Consider the following 24802-nt stretch of genomic DNA (forward strand, 5'->3'; position numbering starts at 1 on the left):
GGAGTAATATTCAGATGGAGATGGTTGGCTGTTTGTTTAAAAAGTAGATCTTAGTCACATTTCATAGAAGACAAGACTGTTCAAAATAAAATGTTGCCATTTTTCATTAAGGAGATGAAATGCAGAGAAACAAGAACCCCTATAAACTCTTGGGTGAGAGGAAAACTAATATAACTTCTTAGGGGACAATGTGGCAATCTCTATCAAAATTGAAAAGGCACACACCCTTCAATCTAGCAATTCCACCTACAATATTTTATCCTACAGATATGTTTGTACACATATACTAGACATACATAGAGGGCTGTTCATTGCTGTTTATGCTAATGAGAGGATAAAAACAATCTAAATGTCCTTAATAAGGAACTTGGTCAATAAATAATTACATATCATTCTATACAGTCACTAAAAATAATTTGGTAAATCCACATGTACTGCCGTGGAAATTTTTCCAAGACAGTAATTTTAAAAGGCAATGTCCAAATAAATAAACAAAATATTTTATTTAAAGGCAAGGTAGGAATATGCTCTATCTTGTCTTCTGTCTTTAAAAAAAAAAAAATATATATATATATATATGCATACAGGCCAAACAATACAATAACATTACTAGAAGCCTGTACAAAAGACTAACAGTGGTTGATCTGGAGATCTGGGGTGGGTAGAAAATTCACTGTATAACCCTTTTGTTTACTTTTTTTTTTAAAACCATGAACTTGTATTCAATTTATAATACAAAAAAGTTATTCTCTAACAAGCCTATTATTTTTTCTCTAAACACAATGAAGGCTGGAATCCAGATGCCAGATATTCGGAGCATTTTCTGCAGGAAGCTAAATTACTCCACTGGAATGGAAGACATAAACCTTGGGACTTCCCTAGTGTTCACAACGACTTATGGGAAAGCTGGTTTGTTCCTGACCCTGCAGGGATATTTAAACTCAATCACCATAGCTGATACGACTCCACCCTTAAAAGATTCCCTGTATAGAAATGTGGAATTGCCCCTTTGTAGCCTACTATAACATTGTTTTTTATGAACATCGCCTTTGATACATATGATCCACAATATAAAAACCAAAAACTACTGTGTGAAAATTGTACGTTGGACCATATAAGCATTAATTTACTGTTTTTTTGAGATGAAGTCTCACTCTGTCACCAGGCTGAAGTGCAGTGGCATGATCTTGGCTCACTGCAACCTCTGCCTCCTGGGTTCAAGCGATTCTCCTGCCTCAGCCTCCCGAGTAGCTGAGATAACAGGCCCGCGCCACCACGCCCAGCTAATTTTTACATTTTTTAAGTTCATCATGTTGGCCAAGATGGTCTTGAACTCTTGACCTTGTGATCCGCATGCCTTGGCCTCCCAAAGTGGTGGGATTAAAGGCGTGAGCCACCCTTTAAGTACATGTGTTAACTATGGAAATCAAGATTATGTGACTGAAAAACATAAAGGCATAGAACCATCTGGATACCAGCCATCAATCTGCTTAATTCTGAATGACGATTATATCCACCGATTTTTAAAACTTTTAAATGTATTTTTCACATGTAGATTTTTTTAACAGGTTGCCAATCTTTTCTTTCATAAAACTATTATATTTAAAATTCGGATGTCTGAAAAATAGAATATTCATGATTTTTATGATTTTCATCATGTTACTATTGTTCATGTTAAATATAATAGAAGGTAAACAGACCTCAGGTTTAAAGGGAGAAAGAATACCATTAAGTCTTGCTATAGAAAAAGCCTGTAACTTAAGGATAACAATTCTTAATATCTTTTATTGTAAAAGTCATCAGACTTCCAAATGAGTTTTAAAACTTTCAGTATTATTTAATGAAAAAGTCTCATACTGTCATGTACAGGATATATCAACATTTACTACTCATCTGTCGTGTTAAGGAAAAACATCATTATTGTATGCTTGGAAAATTCTCAAACCCATTTCTAATGGATGTCTGTCATAATTTAAAGGGTATTTTCTCCATTCAAATAAAACTATCTATTGTAAAGCTACAATAGTTATATACCAAAGTAATACCTAGTTACATGCTTTACATAGTCCCGTGAAAAAATAATTTAATTGCTCCTAATCCCTGATGCAAGGCACTTCAAAGCACCTGCACAAAACGTCCATGTAAACAGCAGTACAGTACATCATTTAAATAACATAAATGACTTTTACACAGCTTGACCTAGACTTAAGGAAAAATAAAACCCATCATAGCCACAGCTAAAAAGCATGTTAAGATTCACAAGAATTTGTTTCTCTTATTATAAAGAGAAGAGCAATCATATAACCTCTGGGGGGTGGAGGAGACCTCATAAATATTTTATATTGACAAAACAGCATGCTCCCTGGGTATGTATGAGATCAGAATATTTAGGAGTGACTGAGTGAATGCAAATGGCATTTCTTAGCACCCAGCTTTAGTATCTACCAGACCTAGTAGTCTGGATTATTTGTAGCACCACGGAAAACTCAATAGAAAATCACAAAGGTATATATTCAACCTTTCCATGAGGTTCATTTAATTTATAGTAACAAACAGCAATGATGCAGATAAAGAATTTTTAAAATTATTGGCTTATTGGATTTACCTAGCAAGAAAAACTCTATATTACGTATTTTAGTACATCTCATGTACGTAAAGCACCAGTTTAAATGAGATTATCAAATATCTCCAGCATCTTGTTGCTGAGCCTAAAAGTTCATTTCTTATCACTTTCCATGGCATAATCTTAAAGCCAAGGAAGATAAAACTAGAATGGTAATAAATATTAACGGAGAAATTCAGTTCTTTCCCTATCATATTTATGTGTCTCAAGTAAAACACAGATGAGTGGCAAAAGGTCTACTGCATTCTCTGGAACCTACCACCCCAGAGTAGTCACTGGCTACCAGAGGATTAACACACAGCACTGAGTAGGTCAAAGCCCGGGCTCTGTTAGGTAAGGGCCAGTTTTTACTACTGAGCAACTCACAAACACCACTGGTAAAGCAAAGAGGTCTGAGTGTGCATACAACTCAGGGAGCCCTGAGTTTACCCTTAGTTACCACTAAAAACTAACAAATGAGACTCCACTGAGGCTCAACTTCATATACAAAAATCAACACATTTGCCTGACAATGGTAATTATTATTAGCATGCCCTTCTTAGGTATAAAAGGGTTAATGGTATATCTAGGTTTATACACAGTTAAGAATCAACTATAAATATTCAGACTTGTATTTTAAAATTACAGATCAAAAGTGACTCCCAAAAGAAAATCAATTTCTTCATAAATGAAATATAGTATATAAAAAGCTGGAATGATGATTAATTCAAATACAAAAGCTAGATACAAAAACCCTACTTTTTCTTCCAAACTACTTAGGTTCATACAGTTCATACTACCACACAACTGTTCTACGTTACAATTACACCACTAGAGAAAAATATGAATAAAACACTTCAGTTAGCAAACTGAGGTTCTACTTGTTGACAACTGCATTAAAACTGCAGCATTTAAACAGAGCTGAGAAACACCATTCTTAAGCATGGTTTTCTTCTTCCTGTTCTTGTGTTCCACAGTGATTATTAAAGGAAGGAATCTGGTCTGTAAATGACTGGGTCATCCACTGCCCATTAGGAATGCCACTGAAAGCTGATTCTCCTTGTAACTCCGAACTGTCAACTGCCACAAAAGAAAACCAAAGTTAGTTTATGCCATTTAGAAATTTTTGCTTTTTAAAAAATAGAGACTGGGTCTCACTCTGTCACCCAGGCTGGAATGTAGTGGCACAATCACAGCTCTCTGCAGCCTCAAACTCCTGGGCTCAAGTGATCCTCCCATCTTAGCCTCTCAAAGCACGGATTATAGGTGTGAGCCACCACATCAGCTTATTTGGAATTTTTTTTTTCTTTTTGAGACTGCATCTCACTCTGTCACCCAGGATGAAGTGCAGTGGCATGATTTTGATTCACTGCAGCCTCTGCCTCCCGGGTTTGAGTGATTCCCCTGGCTCAGCCTCCCAAGTAGCTAGGATTACAGGCGCCTACAACCATGCCTAGCTAATTTTTGTATGTTTTAGTAGAGGCGGGGTTTCATCATGTTGGCCAGGCTTGTCTGAAACTCCTGACTTCAAATGATCCACCACCTTGGCCTCCCAAAAATGCTGGTTACAGGTGTGAACCATCACGCCTGGCCTGGAAGTTTTAAATGACCAAGTAGGAGAGTTTAACAGTCTAGTGAAGGAGAATGATTATTAAAATAGTGAAGCAAGCTTCCTGAATACAACTGTAAGTTTCTGTTCTATTTTCAGATACAGGACTCATTTGTTATTAATTCTTATTTGTTATTAAAGGAGGAAAATGCAACTAGGATGGCCTAGAGTTCATGACTTAAAGAAAATGCACTGTAAAAGCCTGTGTAATTCCACGTGAAATAACCATCAAATTTTCACTATTAGTTACTAAATAAAATTTCGTATTACCATTCCCATCCTTCAATAATTTACTCTCCTGCTATTAAAATTATTCCCCCAATCCTGACAAAACCATCTTTGAAAGAAACACATGTGTGGAGGGGAACATACCTAGCCCATTTGAAGAGAAGCTGCAAGGTTCACTGTTGCATGGATTTTCTATATAAGCACCACCATACGCTGCCTCATAACCCGGATCATATTTTTCTTCCTTAACAGCCATCTTCTTTGCATCCTCTGTGAGGAGAGTAAAAAGGATTTAAGGATTTAAGACTGATTTTCTACAACAATTCTGAAAATAGCTTTATTCAGAAATCATGAACAATTCTTTTTTTTAATGTTCATATACACTGAGATACATCTCTATTAATCTTTTAAACTTATAGCATATACTAAATGAACACATAAGAATTGTAAAAACCTCTTATATTCAATTTTAGGTGGGATACAATATTTTTTGTATACCTCTGCTCTGGCACTTTGCATGTGAATTAACTGTAGGAATGCCAGAGTGGAGGGAAGACCTTGATAAAAGTAGATTTTAACAGTGACTAATATCCATTATCAGAAAAAAGAAAAAAACTGTTTTCTTTTCTGCTTTTAAATCCACAACATACTTTCTGTAATGTGTGTGTGTGTGTGTGTACATACATATGTATATATCTATGTATATTATGTATAGACGCATGTATATCTATAGTGTATGCATAGATGTATACATATATGTATACATGCATGTATATGTACACACACAAAATGTGTATGCATGTATATATACATGTATGTATATGTATACACACACACACATATTATAGAAAATATGTTGTGGATTTAAAAGCAGGAGAAAAGAAAACAATCGTATTTCCAGCAAGAGTGCTGATACACACACACACAAAATGAATAAAAGGAGTGAGGACAGTAACATACCTTGGGCAAGCTGTAGGTCAAAAGTATACTGCACCTCTTGAACGTCCATATTTCGTTCAATGCCTTTCAACTGATCTCTTAAGTCCTTCAGCTTTATGTAGTAATGAACTTTGTCCTGGGCTCGAGGAAACTGAGCACATCTTGCACTGGATGATGGCATAACATAGCAGAGCTAGAATCGCAACATTTTATAATTTCAGAAATCTTATAATTCTATTGAATTCACTCATATTGAGATTAGAATATTGTCTTTATTTGGGTTAATAACTTGACACTTAACTACATATAAATATATGTAAAAATCAATAAAAGTAGTTGTATTTAAGTTCGAATCTGTAATACTGACTTATTACCAAGTCAGTAAGTAAAAAATAATGAGCCTCCTCCTAATGAGTCGCCTCCTGGGTTCAAGCAATTGTCCTGCCACAGCCTCCCGTGCAGCTAGGATTACAGGTGCACATCACCATGCTGGCTAATTTTTGCGTTTTTAGTAGACACAAGGTTTCACCATGTTGGCCAGGCTGGTCTCGAACTCCTGACCTCAGGTGATCTACCTGCCTCGGTCTCCCGAAGTGCTGTAATTACAGGCATGAGCCACTGCATCTGGTCTCAACTGGCAGTTAACAGAGAATGATACAGTACCCAACAGGAAGTAGTGAACTTGTACAATTTTAACCAAGTGGACAAAGGTGGGTCTTCATTTAAGCAAACACTGGTGCTATAATAAAATGCATCAATTGCATATTTATAAGAAATTAAAAACAAAAAAATTAAAAGGAAAAGTTTAAATGTATGTAGGTGGCAGAAACATTTTTAGGTCTCCACAAAAACCTGTCAGCAAATTAGCTTCTCCATCAATTAAAATGTTGTATATACAACATGTAAATCTGTGCACTGTGTTGTTTTTGAAAGCTGTAAACAAAACTTGAAACTATATTAAAGAAGCAAAATTGGAACCAAATGCTTGCAGAAGCTCTGTAGAGAAGACAGTCTGAAAAACACTGTTACTTCATGATGACTTTGTGTATGAGACACCGGTATCAAATGCCAGTTAGGTTGGCTGGAGGCTTGTCTGAATTGTATTATTTATACGGCTCTAAAATGAAGTTGAGCTAAGATATATAAATGGGGCAATTAGTTTTCCTAATCAGGATCATGTATGCATTTCCATGTTTGTTTCACAACTGAGTACAAGGGCGAAACCATCTGAATGTGACAACTACATGCCATTAAATGTATTCTGAATGTTGTATATGAGCCACTTCCTCTTAGTATTTTTGCTGAGTAACAGCATGAAGACATTTAGCTGACAAATGTTCTTCTTTCTAATAAACCCTAATAGTATTTGAATTAATTTACAACTATTAAAGCTGAATTATAGTTATTATTCAACAAAATACAGTATATTTTTTTGCATGGCATAAATTATAATGGACAGAACAAATAAGGAAATTATCTAGAAAGAAATTTCACATTTAGCTGATTTACAAATTCAATTTTAGGGACTTACGGTTTCTGTGTCTGGAATCTTATGGGGCTGAAGCCCAAATTCCAAGTTCTTAACCTTTACTCCAAAAACTTCTTTACTAAAAATTTCATAAATACCTAAAATGAAATACAAACATATTTACATTGCCCATAATGTTAGCAAAGAAAAAAAATAAAATTTAAAAGTAAATCTTACATTTTCCATTAAACACTGCTATTCGTGGCTGATATTTCTGTAATTTCTGTACTAGAATACGTCCTCCTTCACGAAATTCTTTACTAAAATTGAATTAAAAAGTAGTCAAAAATATAAATATGGCAATACTTATATTTTTATATATATAATATACTATATAAATATACTATATTTATAATATACTACATTCAGATAGCTTTCAAGGAAAGATCATATTGCACATTTGCTGAGCTCAGCTTGAACTAGATACATATGATGTTCCTAGAGTATTTCAGGCACCAGCATAGCCAATGCTGTATACTTACCTGGAGAGATCTTTGCTGCCAGGCGTCGTCCTTTCCACCATGTTGGTAAATCCAATACCATACTTCCCTGGTAAAGTGTGATCATCCATATGATTCAGTTGGACTTCACTGAGCCCTGACATAAACAAACACTTCCCTGTAAAATGGAAATTCAGTCATTTTTCTTTCAGACAGGGTCTCGTTCTGTCACCCAGGCTGGAGTGTAGTGGTGTGATCGTGGCTCACTATAGCCTCGACCACTAAGGCTCAAGCAATCCTCCCACCTCAGCCTCCTGAGTGGCTGGGACCCCAGGTGCACACCACCAAGCCCAGCTAATTTTTGTATTTTTTGTAGAGTCGGGGTTTCACCATGTTGCCCAGGCTGGTCTTGAACTCCTGCGCTCAAGCGATCCTTCCACCTCAGCCTCCCAAAGTGCTGGGATTACAGGTATGAACCACCACGCCTGGATTTAATCATCATAATTATCTTGTGAGATACTATTATTATCTCCTTTTCACAGGGGGTTAAGGCAAATGCCTGCCCAAGAATATACAGCAACTCAGTTTAGGAAACTGAGACTATTTTGCTTTACAATTGGTAATACCACCATCTCATACATAAACATACAGCAATAGACTAACAACACTCAAATACCTTGACAGTGAAGAAAGTTAAAAGTCCAAACTTCCCTAAAGAAGGATTTTTTTTTTTTTTGAGACAGATTCTTGCTGTGTTGCCTAGGCTGGAGTGCAGTGGCATGATCTTGGCTCCCTACAACCTCCGCCTCCTGGGTTCAAGCGATTCTCCTGCCTTAACCTCCTAAGTAACTGGACTACAGGCACATGCCACCAGTCCTGGCTAATTTTTGTATTTTTAGTAGAGACAGATTTTACTATGTTGGCCAGGCTGGTCTTGAACTCCTGACCTCGTGATCTACCCACCTCGGCCACCCAAAGTGCTGGGATTATAGGTGTGAGCCATCACACCTGGCCAAGAAGAATTTTTTAAAACTAATAGGAACAATATGTTATTATTAATTCCAAAAACACATTTACTATCAGTTGCCCTAAATGTTTTGAATGTTATTATTAGATAATCAATTAGAATTTCCTGAGGGTATACTGCATACACTGATCTATTAGGTAGTGAATATATAAGACAACTTATATAGAGAGGGCAATGCAACAGTAGTTATGCTTGTTTCTTTTTTTTTTGTTTCTTGTTTTAGTTTTTTTGAAATAGGGTCTAGTTCTGTCACCTAGGCTGGAGTGCAGTGGAGCAGTTATGGCTCACTGCAGCCTCAACTTCTCCGGCTCAAGCAATCTTCCTAACCCAGCCTCCGTAGTAGCTAGGACTACAGGTGTGTACCACAACACTTGAATCATTTTTAATTTTTTCTGTAGAATTGAGATCTTGCTATGTTGTACAGGCTAGTCTCAAACTCCTGGCCTCAAGTGATCCTCCTGCTTTAGCCTCCCAAAGTGCTGGGATTACAGGCAAGAGCCACCAGATCTGGCCTATACTTGGTTTTAAAGCTTACTCTAAAAATAGGAGTTTTTAGTACTATTTTATGCTTTTCTAGAAAATAATCACCAGAAATCTGGAAAAGTTAGTATTATGTCTGCACTGCCACAAAGATGTATTATACTATCGTTTATTATGCCTACAGATAACAATTTTTTAAAAATTATTTTTAAAAAGTAGTACAACTCATTAGAAACAATTCAAGTAAAAGAGAAAGTACGACTGGGCGCGGTGGCTCACACCTGTAATCCCAGCACTTTGAGAGGCTGAGGTGGGCAGCATGAGTTCAGGAGTTCGAGACCAGCCTGACCAACATGGTGAAACCCCATCTCTAGTACAAATACAGAAATTAGCCGGGTGTGGTGGCGTGTGCCTATAATCCCAGCTATGAAGGTGGCTGCCGCAGGAGAATCGCTTGAACCCTGGAGGCAGAGGCTGCAGTGAGCCGAGATAGCAGCACTGCATTCCAGCCTGGGTGACAGAGCAAGACTCCGTCTCAAAAAAAAAAAGAGAAAGTATTCTTATTCATGTCCCTCCACTCTCATAGACTAAAATGTTAACAGTGACATATCATTTCAAATCCTCTTATTTTCATGTACAGACACACATACAGAGAACATGAAACATGAATGTGTATTTATAGTCTCCTTCTTTTTAAAACACAAATTGGTTTTTTTTTTTTTTAAACCTGTTAACAAAGATTATAATTTAAAAGTAAATTAATTTAAAAGGTAACCACTTACAAAAATGGTTTCCAGGTCCAGGGTAATGATGCCCTTTGTAAGCAGCCATTAGTCCTGGGTTTATGCCAATCTATAAAACAAAACAATTAAACATTTTTCTCTTAAAAAGTAGGACCTAAGCCTTAGGGTTTCTGTGGAGAAGTGGTGGAAAAAATTGACTTGATTACAATACAAATTAAATGCAACATCATAAGCATAAGCAATATCATTTATCTATTACTACTCTTGGGCTGAACAAAGTATTCCATATACAGGAAAGAGATTTTCTTTAAAAGTTTTGCTGTTGTTTTAAAAAAACAGTTTGACTCCTTTATGATCCCAGGCCTCTCACCCTCACCAACTGGTGTGCTTTCAGTCTGGAGAGAGATGTCCTGGAACAATCAATCTGAGCCCATGTCCAGCCACGATTCTGGTTCTCAGCTTTCAACAAGAAGCTCGCTCCACATCACCTACACAATTGTTCACATGCTGTTTCTTACAGTGACTGACAAAAATAAGAGCTCAAAATCAGTGCTACCATTTATGAAGTCTCCACAGGTATCCTTCAGTCGAAGTGATTCGCATGGATTATCTCATTTACTTGCAACCCTATGGGGGGGTGGTATTATCACTCCTGGTTTATCAATGAGAAAACTGATATTTATATAGGTTAATAAGGCTTGTCCAAGATTATACTTGACACAGGATTTGAACCCAGACAGCTTAAATTTGGAGCCCACCCTCTTAAACATTCCCATTTAACACAATGTCATGAAGGGATACCATCTACCACCAAAGGTTTCACAGAAATGCTCCTTTTCAGCAAAATGCTATTTGTAAGGACAACTGTTAAGTAAAGCAAATCCCGCAACGCCACTTAGAAAATCCAACAAGGACAAAGATCTTACAATGACAATGTCCAGATTGAAGGTCAAAATATCAGGGAGTGTCTTGGTCAGAAGTTCAGCTTCTGAAACACCATTAAAACGATCTACTTTTCTTTTTACTTTATATGTGTCTGTAATTTTTTCTTGTTTTTCTTTGGACTTTGCGGACTTGCCAGACTTCTTTGACTCAGCAGGTTTTTTGGGTTCCGCTGGTTTTTTTGGTTCTGTTGTTCTGGGTTTTCTTTTCCTTCCTTTTGAAGCCTCTGAAACACAATTGCCAGAAAAGCAGAAAGTCTTAACTTAGAAACTTTAGCAGCTTTCCCAGAAAAGTTACTCAACTGTACCTTCTGTACCTGTCTCCCCAAAATTAAGTTCTTACAGTCCCAGTATCGATTTCCTCTGCAATATCCTCCCCTTCTTTCACCCTTGAAATAGGTTCATGCAATCCCCTACCTCTCGCTCTCCTTCCCCTGTCAGCTGTTCTTGGGAAAAATAATTATAGACTATTATTTTCTACACAAGATTACTTGGCATACAAAGTACCTATGTATCATTTTATATGAATTCTAAATGTAAATAAATAATTTTAAAAAAATAGAAAAATAATTAAAAAATAAATTAAATAAATAATAAATAAATAATTTAAAAAAAATAGAAAAACAGGAAGGAAGGGAAGCATTTTAACTCAATTTCCCCAGTAGAAAACCACAAATGGGCCAGGTACAGTGGCTCATGCCTGTAATCCCAGCACTTTGGGAGGCCAAGGCAGGCAGATCACTTGAGGTCAAAAGTTCAAGACCAGCCTGGCCAACATAGTAAAATCCCATCTCTACTAAAAATACAAATATTAGCTTGGCATGGTGGCACACACTTGTAATCCCAGCAACTTGGGACGCTGAGGCAGGAGAACTGCTTGAACCCAGAAGGTGGCTGCTGCAGTGAGCGAAGATCGCACCACTGCACTCCAGCCTGGACGACAGAGCAAGAATCTGTCTCAAAAAAAAGAAAAAGAAGAAAGAAGAAAAGAAAGAAAGTAAGAGAGAAAGAAAGAGAAACAAAGAAAAGAAAAGAAGGAAGGAAAGAAAGAAAACCACAAATGGCTTGTGGGCTTGTTTCAGAGATGAGGTAGACTCTGTTCCACACATAGTCGAAGAGGTGAATTTAGGGGTCTGAGGATGACATCTCTGGGCTGGCAGTATTTTTCAAAAGGCAAGATAAAGGATCCGACCTCTCATCCTCCACACTACTGACATTTTAGGCTACAAAATTTTTTGCTGTGGGTGGCTGTCCTGCACATTACAGAATGTTTAAGAGCAGCCCTGATCTCTAGCCACTAGATGCCAGGAGTACCCCACCAGTCTTGATCATCAAAAGTATCTTCAATACTGTCAAATGTCCCTTGGGAGGGCAAAATCACACTTTATTGAAAACCACTGACCTACAGTTACCCAACAGGAAGTCCCAGTTTTGTTACTCTTAATTATTTAACATTCCTCCTAACTACTCAGGCCTCTACTCCATTCTACTCCTCTTTGGTGTTTCCCCAAATCAAGCCTGGCAGGATCGAGGTGGTCAGTCCTCCCTCTCTTCTGCCTCACATTGCCTTGGCCACTCCCCCTATGCCAAGGGATCCACCATCACTGGCATGTAGCTGGGAAAGTCCTAGTGCAGACACAGAGTATTAGATGTGTTCCTGGAATCATAAACTGAAACCTTGAGCACATTTCTCATTCAAATACTGTTACACTGGAGAAAACCATTAACTTCTCTACATTCACCCTCCTAACCCCCAAATCTATTTTCTTCTAATTCTCTGTCTTGGTGAGTGGCACCCCCTCCAACCAAATGCCTATGCCAGAAACTGGTAGTTACTTCTGGACTCCCCTTTCTCCCTCACTTCCCCCCATGCTCCCCGCCACCACATGAAACCCATTAGCCATGGCTAGGTAATTCTGCCTTCTGAGTGTTTCCTGACTCTTTCTCCACCCCTTCAAGTCCTCCTCATGCTCCCCTAGATGATTCAGTGTCTCCAATTCACCTAATCCACTCCTTGCCTCCAAGGTTTTTTTTTTTGACAGTCTCGCTCTATTGCCCAGTCTGGTGCGAACCCGGTTCACTGCAGTCTTCCAGCCTGTGCCTCCCGGGTTCAAGCAATTCTTGTGCTTCAGCCTCCCCAGTAGCTGGGATTACAGGTGTGTGCCATCACACCTGGCTAATTTTTGTATTTTTAGTAGAGGTGGGGTTTTGCCATGTTGGCCAGGCTGGTCATGAACTCCTGATCTCAGATGATCTACCTGCCTTGGCCTTCCAAAGTGCAGGGATTACAGGTGTGAGCCACCGTGCCCGGCCTGCCTCTAAGTTCTGACTTGTTGTCTGCCAACCCATGTATCCTCTCTAACATTTCCAGATTAATTTGTAAAGTACCAATCTAGTCAAGTCATCCCTTGCTTACATTCTCTTAGCAGCTCCCTATTGCCTTGTGGACAGAATATCAATTCTTTAGAATAAAAAACAAGCTTCAACAGTCCCCATCCAGCCGCATCTCTCACCATTTCCTTGTTACATCCCAGACTCCAAAAACACAGAATTGCTCTGATTCTAGCTGTGCCATGCTTCTGTGTGTCTGTGCCTGGCCTGTGTAGTTCCCTCAGTCTGGACACTTCCCTACTCTGATCTTCATGGGGGTGAAGCCTCCATACCCTTGGTGTTTCAGAGCTCTGATGTTATTGCTCTGCTCTGGGAAGCAGCCTCTGAGCTGTCAGTCTGAATTAGGAGCCAACCCATAAGCTTTCAGGGCACTCATTCCATGCCCCTCTTCACTACATACTGTGTTGAGCTATAATGTTTATTTACTTATTACTTTTCTCTACTAGATTATGAGACATTCCTGGGCAAGATCCATGTTCTTTTATTCCCCAGAACCTGTCAGAGTGCTTAGCAAATACTAAGTACTTAAAAAGTGGATTTGACTTTTTAATACTAAAACACAGCTAAAATTCACCATTAAACGCTTTCTTAAATAAGTTGGCTGATCCAGTGTCTAATTTTCTACGCTCTCATGATGAAACTACCTTGCACTGGTTCTTGAGCAGGAGCTGGGGCTGGAACTTCTTCTGGCATTTGCTGTTCATTCACAACTGCCATATTAGGAGCTTCAGCCATCATTTGTTGAAATGGAAACGTATAAAAAGCTTGAGCTTGTTGAAGACAATAGCTGAAAGAATAGTGAAGCATGAAATGTAATGATAAAATTATCCAAATGTAAATCCAAACGATCAGCTGGACAAAAATCTTCAGGATCCAAGTATTTTATAACCAGACTTAAGTACTTGTTTAGAGTGGATTACAGGGGAGGAGAGATCTGGTCCTGTATGTACATGTTCATCAACCTTTACTGAGTACTTACTAACCAAACATTAACTCTCACACTGTTTAATGATAAGATGTGTCACTGATAAAACTTACCAGTCCTGTCAAGCCAGGACTTTCTCTGAAATAAGATCAAGGGAATTTTCTAGTAGACAGACTTGAAAGGTCTGTCAACCCATACAGCGTTAAGATGTCCACAAATACATTTTGTGTCCTTATTTTCAGTATCCTTCAGTATTTAATCACTTGCAGATCCCCTCCAATCTAAGATTCTCTTTTAATTTATTTATTTGCCTATTTACTTATTTTTTCATTAGTTTTTTTTTTTTTTTTTGAGACAGTGTCTCCCTCTGTCACCCAGGCTGGAGTGCAGTGGTACGATCTTGGCTCACTGCTACTTTTGAAGTGGGAGATCTCAAGTGATCCTCCCACCTCAGCCTCCCAAGCAGCTGGGACTATAGGTGCAAACCCCGACGCCCGGCTAATTTTTGTATTTTTTGTAGAGACAGGGTTTTACCATATTGGCCAGGCTGGTCTTGAACTTCTGAGCTCAAGAGATCTGCCTGCCTCAGCCTCCCAAAGTGCTAGGATTGCAGGTGTGAGCCAGTGCACCCAGGCCTAGATTTGATGTTTTGGAGACGGAGTCTCACTTTGTTGCCAGGCTGGAGTTCAGTGGCATGATCTCGGCTCACTGCAACCTCCACCTCTTGGGTTCAAGCAATTGTCCTGCCTCAGCCTCCCAAGTAACTGGGACTAGAGGTGGGTACCACCACGTCCTGCTAATTTTTTATATTTTTAGTAGAGATGGGGTTTCACCATGTTGGCCAGGATGGTCTCAATCTCTTGACCTCCTGATCTGCCCACCTTGGCCTCCCAAAGTGCTGGTATTACAAAAGTGAGCCACTGCACCCAGCCCTAAATTTTATTTATTTGATTTTTATTGGTGGTGGTATTTTGTTGTTTTGTTGGGGTTAGTTTTTTTTTTTTTTTTTGCCACTGCTATGGTTTGAATGTGTCCCCCAAAGTTCATGTATTGAAAACTAAATCCCCAATGCAAACGTTGAGAGAGGTAGGACCTTTACAACCTTTACACCTGTAAACCCAGCACTTTGGGAGGCAGAGGCGGGTAGATCATCTGAGGTCAGGAGTTCATAACCAGCCTGGTCAATATGGCAAAACCCCGCTTCTACTAAAAATACAAAAATTAGATGGTCACAGTGGCATGCACCTGAAGTCCCAGATACTTGGGAGGCTGAGGCAGAAGAATTGCTTGAGCCTGGAAGGCGGAGGTTGAAGTAAGCTGAGATTGTACCACTGCACTCTAGCCTGGGTGACAGAGCAAGATTCCATCTCAAAAAAAAAACAAAAGCAGAACAAAAAAGGCAATCAGGTCAAGAGGAGAGGACGGCTCTGCCTTCATGAATGGGTTAATGCTATTATCACAGGGTAGGGTTCTTGATAACAGGATGAGTGGATGACTTCAACCTCCTTTCCTATCTCTCTCTCTCACAAGTGCCGCCTCATCTTCTGCCATTTTATGATTCAGCAAGAAGGCCCTCGCCAGATGTAGCCCCTCCATCTTGGATTTCTCTGGTTCTAGAAGTATGAACCAAAAAAACTTCGTTTATTAATGTCTCAGTCTATGGTATTCTGAAATAGCAGCACAAAACAGACTAAGTCACTAAAGGGGAATGTAAAATGGATATTTTATAAATATGTGTTGAACTTATGAAGGAAAAAACCTCTAAACCTCTCTTCTGAACACAATTTAAATTTTGTTCAAAGTAAAGAATGTAGGCTTTCAAAGAAAACAGTTGTTAAAAAAACACATCTCATGGCCTTGAACCACTCTCTCATGGTGTTGCTATTAAGATAAAACCAGGGAAGTAAACACATATTTGAAGAAACTCAAGTTACAGCAAATGCCGAATAATGCCATTAAATATGCAGAAGAAAAACAGTAGAAAATAAAATGGAAACATTTGGTTTACTATTTGGAGAGAAAGTCGTATTTTCTATGGTAAGATACTCTACTAACCAGTTTTATTCTCTATGACATCCATTGAAAGTGAACAGGAAGTTCAGAAAGCAGATTAAAAAGGCAAATGAGGGGCCAGGCCCAGTCTGTAACCCTCATGCGTTGGGAGCGCAAGGCCGGAGGATCACTTTAGGCCAGGAGCTCAAGACCAGCCTAGGCAATATAGCAAGATCATTACCTCCACAAAAAAATTTTAAAAAGTTAGCTGGGCATGGTGGCACATGCTGTTAGCCTAACTACTCAGGAGGCTGAGGCAGGAAGACTGCCTGAGTCCAGGAGTTCAAGGTTACAGTGAGCAACGATCACACTGCTGCACCCTAGCCTGGGGGACAGAACAAGACTCTGCCTCAACAAAAAAAACGGCAAACGAGTACACTTTAAATGGATGAACTATGTAGTATGTAAATCATATCTCAATAAAATGGTTAACAGGAAAAAAATAAGGCAAATGAAAGCATTTCCTGGATAAGCTTAAATAGCTTGGGGAGACAATCGATAACAGACCAGCCCAGGTGGCTGGGCTAAATGCTGGCAGCTCAAAGATAAACAGAAGCCCACTCCCAATGGACGAACCACCGGAGAGGCATTTCCAATGAGAGCTACCTTTAACGGGAGGTTGGTGAAGCAAAGATTAAGAATGAGTGAGAAAGAGATTAACCTGTATCAAAAGAGTTTTATTTCTTTAAATATATTGTTCACAAATTACACAAAAAATAGAGTTACGATTTAGTAAACTATAATACAGTAATATGAGAAAATACTATGCAGCTACTAAAACTTAAGTTTATTTATGTTATGTAAAATAACAGGAAAGGTAAAATATACATATTTTTAACATATATTTTAAAACAGAAAAGAATACAAAATAGTATTAAAAACTAAGGCTCACATAAGGGAAAATGTGTAGACAGGGACTAGCAGTTAAGATGTAAAAATGAAGAAGTGATGCTTAGAACCATGCCTGGCACAAAGTAAAATGTCCTCTTTTTTCATAATTTTCTTTAATAGTATGAGTAGTTCTTTGCAATCAATTGTTAAAATATTGGTTGTTCAGTATGTATGATTTAAATATTCTAATGATGAGTTGGATATGGCTAGGTTAGATCTGAAAGTCTTGAGCAGTGATCCTGCAGAAATTCTAACTAAAGAAACTGCAAGTTCTGAATGTGGTCAGTGGCAGCTTCCTGACATCCTAATAGTGCCTTAATTTAGCTTATAGAAATGAAGACAATATGGTGACAATAAATGAGTGGGCGAAAGAAGGCATGAGATGTGTTTCTACTCTGACACATGGTAAGGAAGGCAATCTACCTACCACTCTCCCCATGTTTCTTACTACCACTCTCAGAATTTCATGTGTCCCATTTTGAGCACTTCATGAAAATGCAAACTTAAAATATATAAAGTAGAGAGACACCATTCACATTACAAGAGGATTCTTCACTTTAAAAAAATTTTTCAAAACTTTTAGTATAGTCGGAGGTCATTAATCATCTTTAGAAATTCTGAGGTTCAGAAGTTGAAAAAGAAAATTCTAGAAATCACAGTTGGCTGAATAAAAAGTGGAAAAATAGGCCAGGTGTGATGGCTCAAGCCTGTAATCCCAGCACTTTGGGAGGCCCAGGCAGGCGGATCACGAGGCCAGGAGCTCAAGATCATCCCGGCCAACATGGTGAAATGCTGTCTCTACTAAAAACACAAAAATTAGCTGGGCGTGGTGGCGCGCACCTGTAGTCCCAGCTACTAGGGAAGCTGAGGTAGGAGAATCGCTTAAACCTGGGAGGTGGAGGCTGCAGTGAGTTGAGATCACACCACTGTACTCCAGCCTGGCAACAAAATGACTCTGTCTCAAAAAAAAAAATAAATAAATAAAGTGAAAAATAAAGAGGAACTTTTATATTAAATAGGTATATCAAGTTTGAAAGAAACCTAGAAACTTATCTATAATAATCATATATCCCCTAATCTTTCTAAAAATGGACTGTGGCATTTTATAAAAAGTTAAATTAGGACAGAAAAAGAAAAATAAACCTACGGAAAATAAAATGTGTTAGTTCTGAGGAATACACTGTCTTTGACCATTAAACTCTCAACAGCGTCCTAAAAGCCAGAATAAAAGAAAGATGGTAGATTACAACATTCTTGTTACTTGGCAGAAGCAAGCATTACATCTACACAAAAATCTTCATAAACTTAAATGCTAGTTAATTCAAGAGTTCTGGATAATTTTATCTTCTAGTATAATAACAACTAAATGTATATGTAGCATAAACCTGTTTCAACCTCAGTATGAGGATATTTCTTTGGTTTTTGTTTTTGTTTTATTTTTGGAGACAGAGTTGCTCTGTCACCCAGGCTGGAGTGCAGTGGCACAATCTCGGCTCACTGCACCTCCACCTCCCGGGTTCAAGCAACTCTCCTGCCTTAGCCTCTCAAGTAGCTGGGACCACAGGTGCAAGCTGCCATGCCCTTTAGTGTATGTGTGTTTTAGTAGAGATGAGTTTCACTGTGTTGCCCAGGCTGGTCTCAAACTCCTGAGTTCAGGCAAACCACCCGCCTCAGTCTCCCAAAGTGCTGGGATTACAGGCATGAGCCACCGTGCCCAGCAAGTATGAGGATATTTCTTAAATACATTTGTTGTATGCATAATGATTACTGCTACTTTATAATCCAGAATTCTGCAATGTTTCTGAGCAATATTTCCATCAGAGGGACAGTAAAAGAGCATCTAGTCATTTATCCTCTCCGTGTATCCATTCCCTTACTATGAAAATGAGGAATTAGATTCAGTGATTTCTACATCATGTGGACAATATATAGGAAATAGGACTAGATCTGTTTAGACTCAAATCAGACCCCAAAGACTTTCTGCTTTCTGTAACTTCCTGATGTCAAACTTACAAGCATGATTATTTCATTGCCCTTTGTTCACTTTTCTCCCCCCATCATTTACCTTTGTCTCAAATATTCTTCACTCCCCTCTCCCGCGTTTTCCTGAGTTTACCCTTTTCTCTCCTAGCCTCCATTTTGCACTCACCTTCTGTTGAAATGCAGTGCTCGTAGACTGATTTTTTATAGCTGCCTGGAACCGATGAACTGTGTACAGTCCTCCTTTAGTTACTAATCAATCTTTCTAAAAATGGACTGTGGTGTGTACTTAGTTTAGTGTACATGGGGGATGGGTTCCACGACCCCTCACAGATACCAATATTTACAATGCTCATGTCTCTTGATATATAAAATGGCATAGAATTTGTATATAACCTATGCAGATCCTCCCATATACTTTAGATCATCTTTACGTTACTTATGATACCTAATACAATGTAAATGCTATGTAAGTAACTGTCATCCTGCATTCTTTTTACCTGTATCATTTTTTAGTATTATTTGTCTTTTCTTCCAAATAATTTCAATCCACAGTTGGTTGAATTCTTGGATGCAGAATCCATAGATATGGAAGGCTGACTATATTTTCTGATAATCTTTCTCAAAACACACATACACACACTCCACACAGAGTTCATTAAGAAGTTCAGTTAATTCAGATTTGCTATTTTTTAAATTATTATTATTTTTTTAGAGACTGGGTCTCACTCTGTCACTCATGCCAGAGTGCAGTGGCATGATCATAGTTCACTGCAGCCTTCAACTCCCAGGCTCAAGTGATCCTTCTGCCTCAGCCTCCTGAGTAGCTGGGACTACAGGCACACACCACCATGCTTGGCTAGATTTGCTGTATTTCCAAAAAAACCTAAATCTTTAAGGTTTTCTCTAAAATTAATGATTCCAACTTCTTTTAGCTTCAATTATTTTATACTATTTTAGGGATTTAAGTTGCTTTTTTCTTTTTTAAGAGACAGAGTCTGGCTCTGTCACCCAGGCTGGAGTGCAGTGGTGCTATCATAGCTCACAGTAACTTCACACACCTGGACACAGGCAATCCTCTCACCTCAGTCTCCAGACCGACTAGCTGGCACTACAGGCACATGTCTCTATGTCTGGCTAAATTTTAAATTTTTTGTAGAGATGGGGTTTCACTATGTTGCCCAGGCTAGTCATGAACTCCTGGTCTCAAGTGATCCTCCCACCTTGGCCTCCCAAAGTGCCTGAGATTACAGGTGTGGGCCACTACACCCAGCCAAAGTTGCTATTTTCTAAATACATCTTGTTATCGTCACTTAAAAAAGCATATACTGTACTGAATAATCACAAAATAGTGAACAAGACTAAATAATCCAAATGCTCAACTAAAGGGGTCTGGGTATGTAAATTATGATGGGACAGCACCATAACTAAGATGAGACTCCATTTGATATTGCTAGATGGAGGTCTGTGCACTCATCACATGCAGTCTACTAGACACTGTGAACATTAAGATTTAGAATAAGCCATTCCTCATACAGTATTCCTTAAACTGTAAATTATATAAGTATAATTCATCATGTAGTATGATTTCAAATTTCTTCAGTAGGTAGTCATTTTTGGTGCTCAGAATCAAACAAAACTCTAGATAAAGCCTCATCAGCCTGAAACTGAGCAGGGCTACCAACCCGCTCATTTTGGAGAGAAACTGCAGAACCCATTACACTAGCTGTAGCACCTGCACTGTTGATTCACACTGAGTTTCCCATCAATGAAAACTCTCCTTCTATCACTTCTCCCTCATTCCACACTTTATCATTGACTTTTCTGCACCTGAGTATAGGACTGTGCCTCATATTTGTAAAAGATGATTCACCATTCCAGTCAGTCAGGATTTATCTGGACTCTGATTCAATCAATCAGTCAATTCCACAAATTCCTCCCAGGGTTGAGTCACTCACAAATTTTATCAGCATGCCATCAGCACCCTGAAGTTGTGAAGCTACTGAAAGGAACAAAGTCAGGGAAAGAGACATGCAGCATATGAGCACAGACCTCTCTTCAGTCTGCCCGATTCTTTCAGTAGTAAACCAGGTTTTTACTTCACCTAACTGGATTGCCATCAGTCCATCTCCATCTTGCCCACTAAGAGAAGTGGTAAAGCACATTTGCTAGCTAGAGAGGCAGACTTTGAAGCCAAATCACCTGGACTCAAATCTCAGCTCTCCCACTTACTAGCTCTGTGGGGAAGTTCCTTAATTTCTTTATTACCCTGCTTCCACATCTGTAAAATGGGAATAGTACCTAATAAGTCATTGGTTATGAGGATTAAGCTAGTTGGCATATGTAAAACATCTAAAACGATGTTTTGGATGTACCTGGTATATAATAAATTTACTATTAATAGACGGGCGGGGTGGTTCACACCTATAATCCCAGCACTTTGAGAGGCTGAAGAGGGTGGATCACGAGGTCAGAAGTTCAAGACCAGCCTGAGTGAAACCCTGTCTCTACTAAAAATACAAAAATTATCCAGGTGTGGTGGCACGTGCCTGTAATCCCAGCTACTTGGGAGGCTGAGGCAGGAGAATCTCTTGAACTCGGGAGGCGGAGGTTGCAGTGAGCTGAGATTGCACCACTGTACTCCAGCCCGGGAGACAGAGTGAGACTCCATCTCAAAATAAAATAAAATAAAAAATAATAAAAAAAATAAATTTGCTATATGATGACTACTGTAGGTACCTCCTGCCAGCATCCTTCTGATGCTATCTGTCTAGCATAGGTCTTGCTTTCTTTCTGAACGGATACTGTAGTCAAGTGGTCACTAGTTATGCCACCATGCCCAGCTAATTTTGTATTTTTAGTGGAGATGGAGTTTCACCATGTTGGCCAGACTGGTCTACAACTCCTGACCTCAGGTGATCCACACTTGCCTTGGCCTCCCAAAGTGCTGGGATCAGGCATGAGCCAATGAGTTTCTTTTAAAAATGCTCAGTAATCACTGATAAGTAAAAATGTTGTTTGGGATCAATGTCAATAGAGGACAGACTGCACCTCTGGAAGAACAGGAATCCATGTGTTTATTTCCAGGCCTCTTACATTTGCTACAAATCCTCAAACACTGCTTTAATCTGGCCTCTCCCTTGAAATACAACACATTCAGGCCAGGGCATATGATTCTGTTAGAACACCTGACACTTCTCTTAAATGCCTTCATTTATCTTGAGCTTCAAGTCTTACAGATATTCATTCTGCCATTTCCAGTCTGACAATCATTTTCCTAACATAGCAGATGTAAAATCCAAATCAGAACAAAGTACTTAGGTTTCTGTTGTCTGCTGCCACCATGCCAGTAGACTGGGCAGAAAACCCAAATCTTTTTTATTCTTCTTCTGTCTACATCTAACTGAAAGAGTCCTTCCTGGTCTCCTTTACATTTCTATAAAGCCTACTTTCATTTGATGGTTAATCTTTCCCGTCTGTATTCTTAGTGGTCCATGCCACTCTCTTCCAGTCACTTTTGATTTGGTATCCAATTTTCCACCTTCGGTAAATGTCCTTTTCACACCTGAGGTCTTTGGAAACACTCCAGTACCCTTCTAAAATTCCTCCTTTATTCCTTTCTGGCTGCTTAGACTGTAAGCACTTTCTAAGACTCCTGAACTATTTTGCCATTAAAATAAAGTCTCGGCTGGGTGCTTTGGCTCACGTCTGTAATCCTAGCACTTTGAGAGGCCAAGGTGGGTGGATAACTTGAGGCCAGGAGTTCAAGACCCGTCTGGTCAAAATGATGAAACCGCATCTCTACTAAATATACAAAAAAATAGCTGGGGGTGGTGTTGGGTGCCTGTAGTCCCAGATGCTTGGGAGGCTAACACATGAGAATCGCTTAAACTCGGGAACCAGAGGTTGCAGTGAACAGCAATTGCGCTACTGCACCCCAGCCTAGGCAACAGAGTGAGACTCTGTCTCAAAAAAAAGAAAAAAGAAAAGGGTCTATATTCATGGAATTTGAATTTTCTTCTTTGAATATCTGAAATTAATCTTCTAAATTAAAAAGTCAGCTGGGCACAGTGGCTCACACTTGTAATCCTAGCACTTTGGGAGGCCGAGGTGGGTGGATCACTTGAGGACAGGAGTTTGAGACCAGCCTGGTCAACATGGTGAAACCTTGTCTCTACTAAAAATACAAAAATTAGCTGGGCGTGGTGGCGGGCACCTGTAATCCCAGCTACTCCGGAGGCTGAGGTGGGAGAATCGCTTGAACCCGGGAGACAGAGGTTGCAGTGAGCTGAGATCGCGCCACTGTACTCCAGCCTGGGCGACAGAGCAAGGCTCCATCTCAAAAAAAAAGTAAATTTATTACATCCCACATTCCATTTCTTGATTAGCACAGTTAAGGGTGACAGAGAACTACTCTCTAAGGCTTACCCAGGGTCTGAGTCATTTCAGAAGATTACACAGAATTTTCCACAGTTCCTAAAGGTGAAAGCTTTCCAAGGCAAAATAAAAAATGGTCTACAGCCTTTTGGATGAAGTCAAGATGACATGTCACAGCTTTGAGCTAAACATTGTCCTGGAGTCCTACTATTTTACTGTTAAGACCCTCGATAAAGTCTTACAACGTGTAATTTATTCTTGGCCCACGTTTCAATTCTGCTCTGAAATAAGGTCACGAGAGAGATTTCCACAAATTTCGGTGAATTCTCTTATTTGTAAAGTTCTTCTGGGAAAGAAGTGGAGTAATTTATTCCAGGACTTGATTCACAGAGTCCAGATAAAGTCCACACTTTGTCTATATCTCTTTTCCTAAATTCTTATTTTGGTTACTTTATGGCGCCCTTTCATGTAACACCAGTTCTCAGCATGTCAGAATCAGACTCCATGCCAACTTTACAGACATGAACAGGCCCTTGTATTGCATAAAATCAGCTCCCACGAGCCACTGAGGATAATTCTTCATTAGGTATGATAGTTTTTTTATTATTTCAGTGTAAATCATCATCTTTTAAAAAACTGTCGCCATATCCACTTTTTTTTAAATTTAGTTTTCCGCCAGGAGTTTAAATTCCAAATCTCTGCTTTTGCAAATCCTGCTCTTGACTCCTCCAAAGGACTTTTAAAAAACGTATTCTTAAGATCGTCCCCAAGACCACCGGAAAACTCAAAGGTAATTAAAGACTGACTACTCGAGAATGGTATACATATTCCCAAAACAAAATTATCTAGCCTGTGACCCTTAACGTTGCTTTTTGTAGGCCTTTGGGGAGGAAGCCGCAACAAATCAACCAACTTTAAAATGAAAACTGGAGCTGTAAATGTTCGACACTCATCTTTACAGCTCTTTGCATGATATGGAGGGTGATGGGAAACGTAGCCATGAATGACATCCAGAAAGACACATTAACCAGAGACTGCTGGTTGCTTACTAATATGTTTTACAGCCAGCTGGTTATCGGAGGGAACTAAAGAAGGGTACAGGTGCACCAGGTAACCCACCGAGCAGCCCGAGCTGCCGCCGCAGTCAGGGGAAGAAGGGCCGAGCAGGCCACAGTACGCACGCGCGGCCCCGGCCTTTGTACTTGGGCTGGGCTTTAAAAGACCCCCTGCGTGCGCGCGCTCGCCAGCTAGCCCACCACGTCGCGAGGGATGCGAGGGAGGGGCGCCGCTGGCCCCAATTTTACCTGCCCGCGTTCTCCGCTTCCATTACCCGAGGCCGCTGTTGCGAGCGGCTCCACCTGCCAGGCACACGGGCGGCCGGTCTCTGTAGTACCGCGTCGTACGCACTGCGGTAAGACAACCCCAGAGACCTGGGCCCGATGGCTGGCAGTACCCGGACACTGCCTGGACTCAAGCTCCTCCCCCAGGCTTCTACCCTTCCCCACGGACCCCCTTTCCACACTGCACTTCCGCCTCCTCGGAGCCAAATCCCACGCGTACTGGCTGTCACGTGATGCAGGGCAGCCCAATGACGGCCACCTCCTTCTCCCTGGGCGCCCCAGCTCCGCCGCTTGGCCTTTCGGGAAGGG

General features: G+C 39.7%; 2 protein-coding genes across 6 annotated transcripts in view; one reads left to right on the top strand and one right to left on the bottom strand.

Annotated features, from left to right (window-relative positions):
* GLT8D2 (glycosyltransferase 8 domain containing 2) overlaps positions 1-2023 on the top strand; it is a 70882-nt gene extending 68859 nt beyond the window's left edge. For all 5 annotated transcript variants that reach the window (XM_064379906.1, XM_064379905.1, XM_064379907.1 and 2 more), the window contains one exon: positions 789-2023. In XM_064379906.1, the coding sequence (XP_064235976.1) occupies positions 789-958 (170 nt within the window). In that variant the 3' untranslated portion in view covers positions 959-2023. The remainder of the gene's footprint in view (positions 1-788) is intronic.
* Positions 1734-24672, bottom strand: TDG (thymine DNA glycosylase). The gene is made up of 10 exons (XM_021675551.2): positions 24458-24672; positions 13573-13715; positions 10523-10764; positions 9636-9705; positions 7389-7524; positions 7084-7166; positions 6910-7004; positions 5400-5571; positions 4584-4709; positions 1734-3682 (listed from the first exon to the last, which is right to left on the bottom strand). Exons 1-10 carry the CDS (start codon positions 24478-24480, stop codon positions 3540-3542), a joined length of 1233 nt encoding a protein of 410 aa, XP_021531226.2. The 5' UTR covers positions 24481-24672; the 3' UTR covers positions 1734-3539.
* Positions 24673-24802: the final 130 nt, after the last annotated feature.

This window comes from Aotus nancymaae, unplaced genomic scaffold (genome assembly GCF_030222135.1).
Source record: "Aotus nancymaae isolate 86718 unplaced genomic scaffold, 86718_ANA_hifiasm-v0.15.2.pri h1tg000021l, whole genome shotgun sequence".
NCBI classification, from domain to species: Eukaryota; Metazoa; Chordata; class Mammalia; order Primates; family Aotidae; genus Aotus; species Aotus nancymaae.

Excerpts from the sequence above, each read along its gene's own strand:
- TDG (XM_021675551.2), bottom strand. The coding sequence starts at position 24,480 with ATGGAAGCGGAGAACGCGGGCAG. Across the intron at positions 7,525-9,635 it reads TGGACCTGGAAACCATTTTT|GGAAGTGTTTGTTTATGTCA; the intron begins GTAAGTGGTTAC and ends TCCATTTTACAG. Across the intron at positions 7,005-7,083 it reads AGCAGTGTTTAATGGAAAAT|GTATTTATGAAATTTTTAGT; the intron begins GTAAGATTTACT and ends ATTTCATTTTAG.